Genomic DNA, 12,085 nt, shown 5'->3' with positions numbered 1-12,085 from the left:
TTTTTTTCTTCATATTAAAAATTTTCTGACACTGAAGTGAATAAATGTACAAGGTATAGAAATCGATTTTTTATACTCACTTGGCTATTTCTTTGTGATAGTTATTGTACTACACTCACCATAACAGAAAATATTATATTAAAACATTTAACACACAAATTTATAGAAGTAACATCATTAGTTATTTTCATACAATTTATTTTCCGAAAATAATGTGTTGAGTTGGTATCAATATATTTTACTAGTTGAGAAGCTCATTTTGCTAGTTACATTTTTAACAACTAGCACATTTTAGCAATAGGTTGCTAGTGGCTGAAAAAGTAAATTTCTAGCCCTGGTGATGACATACCTTCTTTGTGCAAATAATGGTTTTTCTTTTTTAATAATAAAAATGTTCAACAGAGCTTTTGAGGAATGCAGGTGCTGTAACCAAATATAGCATTTACATTCTCATAGCCTAAGGAGTGTTAGCTAAAAGATGTACTGTACTGTATTTAAATATGAAATTAAAAAATGAATTTCAAAAAAAAAAAAAAAAATTTGTACCAAGTATATTAAATAGTTATGTATTTATCTATGTATTTTCAATGTTTATTCTACAGCTAAGTGAGGGAATACCAAATGATGCTATATACAATGAAGAACTGAATACACATCTAAACCAACAGATCAGAGTAAGTGTCTGTGTTAAAAAAAAAATAATAATTTATCAACTCCTTTTGTGCAACAATTCGAAACAATTAAATTTTACAAAAATCCATAAATCGATTACTTATTAAAAAACCATTGCCTAGAATGTATCATTATTTATGCACCTGCAAATTTTCAAAAGAATGTTTTCATGTTTTAATTTTCTGTCGAAAGCTAACATCTTACTTAAATAAATCAGACAGTCAGTAAATTGTTTTAACATATAAATAAACTAAAATGTTATACTTACCGTTTTTACCTGCTTTTTTACTGCTTCTTTACATTCACTTTTACGTACTTTTAAGGAAAACGCTTTTGCTTGTTTAATTAGTTTTACTTAATGATTAGTAGTTTTAAAGGTTTTTAACAAATTTGAATGTTTGTTAAATCACAAGTTTCAGGGAAGGACTTGTAATTGTACACTTAAGGTCCTTGCTTTAGGTGACTATTGTATGTATACAGTGTGTAACTTTCACAATAGTTTTCTAACCCACTGAAACAATGGGAGTGCAATTAATTCATAGGCACCTTAAACCATGTTGTAAATAAACATCAACCACCCATTCCACACACCCCACTACCCCCTCCCCAACAAATAAAAATTTCAACACTAGTACATGGTGTTGAAATAAAACATTTTGTAATTATTTAATGTATAAGTAATGATATATACTGTATATATTCATATTTATAATAATAATATTCATTATTATAATTATATATATTTTCTTTTATTATAATGATTATCAATTTATTTGTTTACACATTTTTGTTTCTTATACTTGTTTAGGAATTAAAAGATGAAAGTGGCAGACTTTACAAGCTGTTGAGTGAGAGAGATTATGAAATCAGAAGATTAAAGAAACAAAGAGAAAATGAAAGAATGGCAATTGCAGGTAAGTTGGTTTGGCTTTATAACATAGTATTAATTTTGATTTATCCCCTAAACTAAAATTTCAATAACACAATCAATTTACAAAAGTTTAAACTACTATGTTAATAATTCCTTAACATGCGTTGTTTCCATAGGTAGCGGTGTAGCCAGTGAAACTGCTGCTACTAAGATTGTTGATCTATCGAAGAAAAACCGGGAACTGAAATCGGAGTTAGAAAGTGAGAAAACGAAAGTAAAACAGATTCTAAAGAAACTAAATGAGACAGAGAAACAGGTTTGAAGTTTGATCTGTTTTTTTGTATAATATACTTATGCATAATAATGATGATAATGATGATTTGTTTGCATATACAGTATACAACACTTTCATTTTATTGTTATAAACTTTTATTAAGCTGTTTGCAGCCTTCTGTAATTTTATGTGTTTATACCAGAATAAATCATTCAAAAAAACAAATGTACATACAGTACTCAATAATGCTAGTATTGTACATTAATTACTAGAATTTTATTTCTGCATAAAAAGCTTTAAAAGTGAAGTATTATTCTTGACTGAGCCTGTCAATTGATCTTGTGCCTATTGACACTAAGTTAACCTGCTTGTTTTGGTTCTAGTTGAACGACACTACAAGTGGCAGCTCCAAAGGCCTGACAACACTGGATGAGCCCAGTGAAAAGGCTCAACTACAGGCTGAGATGAAGCAGATTCAAGATAAACTCAACCAGACCACGTCCAAAATGATGGAATATCGCAATCAAACCAGCTCGCTGAAGCAGGAATTGAAGCTTGTGCACAAAGTGCTGAGCCAAGAGGTCGGGGAGAATGCCAATGTACAAGCGCTACTAAGCGGCAAGGGTGGAGCACGCGGTAGAGCACAGCAGATACTGAATCTACAAAATAAGGTTTGTCATTAACAGCTAGATCGCAGGTCAAATAATACCTCCAATCATTGGCTCCACAGACAGCCATCCACAATGTACAGCCTCCTCCACTCTGCAGGGCACATTTCTACTGCTCATGCAGCTATAAACTCAACACATAAAGTATCTATACTGAGCATTCACAGGTCTATTTTGTACATACAGTATGTGATAAACCAACTGTTTCCATTGTTCCTTTAAATGAACACCCCTGCAAAGAAAATAGAATCATCTGTCCCGCACCACCTGACCACACCAACCCAGCTATATAGTTTTTAAAATGTTGATTCCTTGTTCAGTGATTTTACTTTATCTATACATCACTCAACCAAAGTGCCAAAAAACCTCTTTGAGCTAAAGGAGTAAAGTATAAAGAAAGCAAAGAAAAACCAACACCAAAAATCATCAAGTAGGCATAGTTAACATTGGATACATACAAGGTCCAACACTGAAGAAATCATATTACAGTAAATAATTGTTAAACTTTTTTTTCCAACAAAAGGTTTCTGAACTTGAATCCCAGTTGAACCAACAACGTTTAGCAATGGCCACTAGACCTGGCACTGAGATGAGTCTTGAGGATCAGTTCATGACTATGGACATCCCCGACGACAAATCAGAGACTCTCCTCTCTGCAAGAACCTTCAAAAGCACCAGTAGCTCTACAGGAGATAAAAACAGAACAAAGATTCGACAGATGGAAAGAGAACGTAAAGAAGCTCAAGCTGTAAGTTAGAGGGCGCCATTAATTACTGCTGAAAATTGTAGATTTTTGTTTAAGTATTTAATCTTTTATGATGCCTGTCAATTTCAGGTCTGATTAGATTGTTCCATCATTCATTCCTTCAAAGGGTCCCAAGTTAAAAGAAGTCAACTCCGGGAGATCTGCAGCAGCGGATCCAGGAATTTGAAATAGAGGTGGCCCAGGAGGTGACTTTCAGAGATGGAGGGTCTAGACCACTTCAGCCCCACCGTGGTTTGGGAGATTCTTGCTTGCTTGCTGGAGTTTGGGAGGCTGTCCCGTTTTCCGGGAGACTCGGACCCCTGCCTTCATCAGTGTTCGTATTATATACTAATATCTAGAGTAGACTAAATTTCAATCTATTCACAGGAGCATATCGCAGTTGGCCACTGTGAGCTGTGATGAATTTTAGAAGCTCCTGGTTCAATGGAATCACTGCTCCATTTGAGTATCAGCTAGAGGGCTGCCATACAGTTGCAATAGAAAAATGTCTTTTGGAAGAGCTATTTTTGGTCCTGTGCCCATTAAGCCGTATGTGCACCTATACACTTAACAAGAAGAGTAGGGGTGTGTCACCAATTTTAGAATAGTACACCACTATGAAATTGTGAATATTATAAATATTGATTATTATTATCAATATTCTTATTTATGAATATTATGGTATCAACCAAACTGTAATCATTAACCCTTGAACTATTTTTTGGAATAGAAAGTAAATGAGGAATTGAAAGCCTTGGAGTTGGACCATTCTAAATTAAAGGAGAAATTTGATGCATCTAAAGCAAGGAACAAAGTACTGGCCAATGAGTTGAAGTCTCTTAAGCAACAAGTTGGCACATTCATTGAGAAGGGCAAACATGATGATGAGCTGATATCTGCTCTATTAGTAAGTATTCACTATTTATGCAAATCAGTTCACGATCAAAATGTCATACTGTATGTAAATGGTAGGACTGATAGCTAACAATAGAATACCATGTTGTTTCTTGCTATACATTTTCAAAATTGATCACGTATTCTGATCACTGCTGAACTGTATTCTGCTACCAGTTGAAAGGTCGGGGTTCAGGCTAATGCTGGATATGTTTGTGTCTGAACTTGGCCAAGACAACTTATCCATATTGTCTCAAGTGTGTACCTGGTAGGCTGAGATGTCAGTTCACTAAATTACTAGCTGCAATATGCATATACTCATCCAGCGAGCTGATCTATTGTTTGACAGGGCTATTATTATGAATCACAGAGATCGATAGTGCACTCTATAGCATTGGGCTAAAATACTGTATTATTATACAAATGCACATAATTGTAAAAATTATTAAATTCCTTCACAGAAACAACAAAACCAATTGAAAGAAGTTTACATCGAAAATCATAGACAGCAAGAAGAACAAATGATACAACAGCAGCAGCAACAGCAACGCTTGGATCAACAAAATCAGCAGGAAATGAACATTGTTGAGCAGTTGAAGAGAATTGTTGCTGAAAAAGAACAAAAGGTTCATGTCCTCGAGGAAGAAATCAATCAAATGAGGTTACAGGTCAGAGTTTATATATTCATTCTTCTCTACTGTGTCTGTTTTCTGAGATTTCGCAAAAACGTTGTTTTCTTTAACAATTTTTTTCAATTTAAAAACATGTTATCAAAGTTTTAAACTATTTATTTTTTATCTAATACAGTAGTATAGTGCACATACCCAGAAAATTGCTCAAGACACTTTTTTCCTGGTAATTGGACACAGAATCAACCATACATAGCATGCAATCTCTTGCACTCCATGGGGAGTATTCCTAGTTATGTGTGTTACAGTTCAGCACTACTAATTTCATTCTGAATCATTCACCTCCTACCAAGTACCTATTAATTCTTATAGGTGAAGAGAGGCAAATGCAGATAAAAGTGTCTTTCCCAAGGACACAAGCAGTGTGACGAGCATTGGTCTCGAACCCCAACCTCCCAATTGAAAGCCCAGCGCCTTATACACTGTGCCACACGCTTTTACAATGTCTAAAATCTATGTATATGTTGGATTTGAATGAAGCATCTAGAATACTAACATCACTGCAGATATGTGTAATACACATAAAAGATTAGGTACTCTAAATTTTTCTAATATTATGCTCTCCATAAAAATGCTTTGATTTTCTTTTATTTTTAGCAAGAAGAGAGGCACATCATGAATGGTTTTGCTGAACGGCCGTCATCTCGAGGCAGTAGGCCAGGATCAACCAACCATGCGGAAAGGCCAGTTACCAGGGTTGTAGCTTTTGAGGACAGTATTAATGGGCAGTTTACTAATGGCCCAGTACCTCCCTCAAGGTGAGAATTGTCAGTACACACAAAAAATGGGAAGTAATAAACCAATAACTACAGTGGGGTTGGGACATTATTTTATTCCATTAAGTCACTTACCCACCCTAACATAACTTCATAACTATGCACCATAGGAAGAGATGTTAACTTTACAAAAGGCATAAAGCATACATCTCCCACTATAACATAACTATTGTATCTTCAACTTCACTATGGCTTGATGCCAGCATACATGCACATTATTTTATTCCACTAATTCACATAACCCACCCTCACTATGAACCCTGGAGAGGTATGTTCAACTCCACTAAAGGCCTAAAGCATGCATACCTCCACCCTAACAGAATATGTGTCCAGTGGTAGGGATGTTCAACTTGACTAGGGTGTGATGCCTGCATACATGCTGCATCCTAACGGAACTAAGCATTCAGAGTAGCAGTATTTGAATTTATTAAGGCCTGATTCCTGCATATCCACCAAGAACTTAGCATTTAGGTTAGGGATGTGCATACCACAACACTATAAATACAAAATTATACATCCAGAGAAGAGATGTGTATCTCCACTATCAAAATCAAACATATCAACAAAATATTTGTTTGATTTTTTAAAAATATTTAGGAATGGTTCGAGGCATAGTGCAAGTAGTCCATTAAGACTAAGTGGTATGGAAACCACACCCAGGCCGCCATCAACATCAGTCAGGCCTTCATCAACATCCACCAGGCCACCCTCAACTTCCACCAGACCTCTGAGTGCAAGGTAATGTGTTAAGATTATATTTCTCTTTTATTTCTGATTCTATTATTTCCATGGCATATCTCCACTATTAAAATTACGTAGTAAAGCACAGAGCTTGGATGTAGGAGGAGGGGTGTACTGTATGAAAACAAACTTTTCCTGCTGAATTCCTCAATTTCTTGTTCTGGATAATAAGCCAATCTCCAGACTTCTGTTCAAGATAAGTGGTCTTAAATTATAGGATGGAAGCAAATACAGTTGTACAGAATAATGTTTGGTGAGGGCGATATTAGTGCAGATCATGCCGTCACAGAGCTCTAGTCAGGCCTACTGATACGAGCGATGGGCTACAGTGAATTACTAAAACAATGATTGATATTTTCTTTCTAACTCATTATTTTGCAGCGCAATTGATGTTGACGAATTGCGTCGACAGTGTCAGGAATATAAATCAATTAGTCAAGTAGCAGAAGTTGAACGAGAGAAGTTAATGGAACTTGTTGCAATACTACAAAAAAGGTTTGTGTTCTGCCATTTATAGATATACATTATGAGGTAAATTGTAAGAAAAATTTTATTAAATGATGGATTTAAAATGATCAAATGACTTTAAAACTCAAATGAGTTTTTAAACTTTTAATAAAACGCAGCTTGAAATAATGAAGTTTTTACAGATGTTTTACTACAAAAAATATTAAATTGATTACTAGCCATTTAAAGGGTCTGTGAATATAGGAACTGTCCATTTTTTGCAGAGCCAGTATTGCTCCAGCCATTGCTTCTTTAATCAATAAATCTCTTGAAACCGGCTCTTTTCCGGATAATCTTAAAAGTGCTGTAGTCACCCCTATTTTGAAGAAACCGTCTCTTGATCCCCAACAATTCCAGCATTTTAGGCCAATTTCTAATCTTCCTTATCTCGCCAAACTTATTGAAAAAGTTGTTTCCTTACAGTTAATTTCATATCTTACACAATTTAATTTGTTTGACCCCTTTCAATCGGCATATAAGACTGGTCATAGTACTGAAACTGCCCTTGCTAAAATACACAATGACATTACTGTTGCTCTAGATAAGAAACGGGTCGTTGCCCTTATACTCTTGGATCTTTCAGCGGCTTTCGACACTGTTGATCACAATATCCTACTTCACAGATTATCCTCACAGTTCTTCATTTCTGGTACGGCTCTAAACTGGTTTGCATCATATCTAATTAACCGAACTCAATCTGTAGAAATAAACAAAGTTAGATCTGATCCCCAAATTATTGAATATGGAGTTCCACAAGGCTCAATTCTTGGCCCCCTTCTTTTTTCCCTTTACATATCCCCTCTATACGAAATTATCAAGTCCCATAACCTTTATTATCACATTTATGCTGATGATATCCAAATTTATATTGATTTTGATCCCTCTGACTCTGATTTCATTCAAACACGTCTCAAAACCACATCTAGATGTGTATAAGAGACAGGTTACGGCTTGTCAAGTAAAAGATATTTTGAATGACTACAATCTTGTGCAACATATAGACAAACCGACTCATAAATTAGGCAATCTGCTTGATTTATTAATAACTGATAGTCACACCACGATTCATGATGTACATGAAGCGCCACTGATAATTACTTCGGTTTTTTAAATGGCGCTATATAAGTTCTTACTTTATTATTATTATTATTATTATTATTATTATTATCATTTAAAAATTATTATAGGAGCGCTTTGTACAGAAGGTGCAGACAGACCTCTCAAACTTAAGGTTGATAATTTTTTGATTCTCTAAATTCCAATTTTTACCAAGTATGTTGCTGTACTTTACAATCATTTGTTTTCCTTAGAGTTGAAGAAGCCAATGAAAGTCAAGCTACTACACATTCTCAGCTACAAGAAGTGAAACGCCAGAATGTACAACTTGAGAAACAGTTGGGCAAGCTGAGAATTGACACAGGTCGTAAGGGAAGCTCGCAATCGAAAAGCACGTTCACAGCAAATAATAAAACAGAGGAAGAATTACTAAGAACTGATATTAAGTTGACTGTAGAAAACCTGGAGGAATTGCAGACAAGGTGAGAGTAGAGACATCCTGAACAATGTATTTTCATAGGACAGATGGGTGCATGGCTTTTAATTATATATTTGATTAGCTCTAATTTATAAATAATTTCACAATTGAATGTTGCAGAACTCGGTACATGTAGTGGATAGTGTTATGGAGTACAGACCATATTACTTCCTGTATGCCTCTATACTTAACCCTCTCCTACCACCAGATTCAGAGATGTTCAAAATGGGGTCCGATTGAGACACAACACTTCCCTATAGGGGAAATTTTTGTTTTCTAGACGCCTGGTAATAACCTCTGAGGCAATCTAAGCAATCAATAATTTTTTTTTCTTTCCAAAAGTGAGTCAGCCTGTCTCCTCCCCTAAATCCACCCTTGACCACTGATAGTCAAACAAGCTGTTGTTTATTTCTGTTGCAGGTTAGCCATTCAAATTGATGAGAACGATGCATTGAAAGCAGCCTTACAAAGCACCATGATGAGTAAGGATGAGGACCTCAAGTTGTACCATCAGATGATGGAGCAAACTCGAAAGGTGTTCCTCCAGGGTCTGCGTCAATTCAAACAAACTAGCATAGGTTCATAGCATAGGCCCAGGCAGTGGCCCAGAGGCTTCTTTGCAAGTGGTGGTTGCTAGTAGAGGCTTGTATAGAATTAGCAGGGGTTAAATACAGGATATTTCTTAGGAACTACAGCCTTGGTTTTATTTCTTTAAAACTTTTGACCCTGATGATGCAGTGCCTAATCCAGCATTTTATCATATGGGGTGAGTGGGGGTGTGCAATGTAAAGTTGGAAGGCCTTCCATGCAAGGTGGGAATATTTTGTTCGTAAATGACTGGCATTTAATGCTTCAACATAAAGGTGTAACGGATGGGTTAGTTTTTTTTCAGTAGACTCACAGTATCTACTAATTGATAACAAAGTTCAGTTCCTATGACACTGATATTGTCTATGCAACTACTGTAAGATTATTGAGAGCATAAAGTTTTTTGAATTCCATTAGCCAGTAAAGTTATCTTTAGTGAATTTGCCTCATGTCTTTGCTTCTCTATGTTGTTTTTCATCGACCTATTGTAAAATGCTGTATCAACATTTATTGCCAAGTATAAATCAGGAATATTTTGTATAGCTCATACAAATGTATGTATTTATTCCAATTAATTTGCAAAATTACAATTTCTCCCATTATGTAAGTTTGCAGTCTGGCATCCTTATGATCTGGTGTTTGATAAAAGATAACAAGTAAACATCAGAAATAATTTCTGTTTAAATCTAGATATTTGGTGAGGAGTATCCAAGAATTCTGTCAAATTCAGGGCAGCCCTTATAATTATTGTAACTTCATTGCATTCCAAGTAATTTTCTATATTACTGTTTTGAATTGTGAGTAAATACTCACATTAAGTAAGTTACAGTTTGTTATATCCTTCACGGTTTGAATTGCAATATTTTTATTTATTTTATTTTAACATAGTGCTCTTTGCCAGAGTCTTACAGTGCCCTGGTCATTGGATACAGAATCAATCATACACAACGTGCAACCCCCTCTGCTTCCTGAGTATTCCTGGTTATACGTGTAATCAGTACTACTAATTTTATTCTGAATCATTCACCTCCTACCAGGTACCTATTTATTCTCTTGGTGAAGAGAGGCAAATGCAGATAAGTGTCCTGCCCAAGAACACAAGCAGTGTGACGAGCATCGGTCTCAAACCCCTGATCTGAATAAAAGTCCAATGCTTTACACACTTGTGCCACACGCTTCTGCTCATTGAAACTTGAACCCGATTCATGCGAGCAAAAATGTTCTAAGGAAATTTTAGCATGCATCCATGTAGGAAAAAACGGACATCAGAATCAGAAAAACAGACACTGCAGAAGCCTGTAACACTGCAACCCAATATATATAAACTATTAGATAATTGACCTATAATCCGCCTACATCACTATTGTATTGTTTATATTGTACAGTATACAACTTGCAACAGCCAATCTTGTGCATTCAGTAAAGCTGATGAAGGCCAGAGGACTCTCCGAAAATTTCTTTCGAAAATAAATACTTGTCATAATTTTTTGTTTCAATGACTAATTGTTTGTATATTATATATAATTTTGGAAATCTATTTTATCGCACTAAACTAACCTTTATATATCTATAAATCATGATATGCTGTTATTTTCCCCATTTTCGATTTGGTGTTGGTTTCTGCCTGAGAAATGCTCAAAATCATAAACTTTGAAGGCTGAAACGAAACAGTAGAGAAAATCCGATCAGAATGACAAAATATACTAAGCATCCACTGGAAGGAATCCCAATAGTCTGCAGACGGATCCGTTTCGGCCTTCCAGGCCTCATCAGTGCAGCTAGGGTGTAGACCCAAATGAAACGTTCGACCAGCTTAGGTAGGGCCCAAACTAGTCCCACGACCACTAATGATTACAGAGCCAAACCAAGGCAATATATATACACAGCCCAGGTGTGAATGCAAATAGTGGAATACAAGCTGTTCCGTTTTAATTTTAAATAGTTTTGCATTATGTGGCCGTTTGCTGTTTTATGGGTTTATCCCATTTGCCTTTCAAAATTTATATATATATATATATATATATATATACAAATTATTTTAAATAAGTAAGGTTTGTATTGTATATCAGTAGGAATATCTCCTATGTAACATTTAGCATGCATCCATGAAGTAATTACCTCTCTTATCTGTTTACCATAATGGGTAAGCATATTGTGTCAATAGTATTATATTTTATCTTGTGTAAATTGGGTTTTGAAGTGGTTTATGGTTCTGTTATACTGTAATGGATAAGCATATTGTATCATGAGTTGTATTATATGCCAATACATGTATATATTAATCAAATAATAAACAGAAAACATGTTAGCAGAAGGAAAAAAAGTTTATTGTTAAAAGTATACACAGCAACATAACATTTTCACATACAGTAATACAATTATAGACTACATGATTAAAATTATTTGGTTTGCATACTAATTACTGTCTGTGACAATACAACACATTTCTTCATGATTTTTTATGATTTTAATCATCTTGTGTGAAGTTTATCACTAAAACTAAACATAAAACATTTATCACTAAAATACTGTGTCAAATTTCAGTATGAAAATTTATGAATTTCTATTAAAATGAATATTTCCAGTATATCAATAATTATATTCCCATTGGAGCATTAATCATTTTAATATTCTATTGTTGTCAATACAAATAATGTTAAACCTATAAAGCAATTATGATTTAGGCATTTTTTATTTTAATTATTATTAGGGAGTATTGCTGACTTTCATAGTGGAATAGACTATTGCTCAACAGACTGCTTTTCGGTATTCACAAATACACAACAAAAGGGAGCTAGGCTATCTCTACATCGGTAGGATGTATGCACCAGTTTGTCAGCTAAAACTATATATAAACAAAAATTGCAAGTGTTAAATAAATGTTCATGCTGCACTTATTTGACCCCCCTAAACTGGAGTGCAAAGTAGTAATAATTGACAAGAAAAAAAGTATGATCTATAAGTAATAAGCATTGAAATTTAAAAAAAACCTAAAAAACCAAGAATCTAACATTTTTGTTGTAAAATACGTAATGTGTGTAAATAGTTGCTGGTAGAGGTTGGAAGCTCATCGCATCACCCATCCACACTGCCAAAATCACCCTTAAAGCATGTGGGGTCCCATAA

General features: G+C 34.8%; 1 protein-coding gene across 1 annotated transcript in view; it reads left to right on the top strand.

The window, feature by feature from the left end:
• The window catches only part of LOC117108083 (coiled-coil domain-containing protein 13-like), a 12,608-nt gene extending 2,289 nt beyond the window's left edge, over window positions 1-10,319 (top strand). Inside the window, exons 3-14 of the mRNA XM_033249956.1 lie at window positions 603-674; window positions 1,481-1,586; window positions 1,720-1,859; window positions 2,201-2,488; window positions 3,009-3,233; window positions 3,961-4,137; window positions 4,586-4,792; window positions 5,411-5,571; window positions 6,187-6,327; window positions 6,712-6,825; window positions 8,148-8,375; window positions 8,792-10,319. Coding sequence (XP_033105847.1) covers window positions 603-674; window positions 1,481-1,586; window positions 1,720-1,859; window positions 2,201-2,488; window positions 3,009-3,233; window positions 3,961-4,137; window positions 4,586-4,792; window positions 5,411-5,571; window positions 6,187-6,327; window positions 6,712-6,825; window positions 8,148-8,375; window positions 8,792-8,957 — 2,025 coding nt within the window. The 3' untranslated portion in view covers window positions 8,958-10,319. The remainder of the gene's footprint in view (window positions 1-602; window positions 675-1,480; window positions 1,587-1,719; window positions 1,860-2,200; window positions 2,489-3,008; window positions 3,234-3,960; window positions 4,138-4,585; window positions 4,793-5,410; window positions 5,572-6,186; window positions 6,328-6,711; window positions 6,826-8,147; window positions 8,376-8,791) is intronic.
• The last annotated feature ends 1,766 nt before the right edge of the window (window positions 10,320-12,085 follow it).

The sequence above is a fragment of the Anneissia japonica genome, unplaced genomic scaffold (genome assembly GCF_011630105.1).
Source record: "Anneissia japonica isolate Jap-2015-1 unplaced genomic scaffold, ASM1163010v1 scaffold287960_len3192837_cov198, whole genome shotgun sequence".
In the NCBI taxonomy this organism is placed as follows: domain Eukaryota; kingdom Metazoa; phylum Echinodermata; class Crinoidea; order Comatulida; family Comatulidae; genus Anneissia; species Anneissia japonica.
This window is presented reverse-complemented; position numbering and strand designations above follow the sequence as displayed.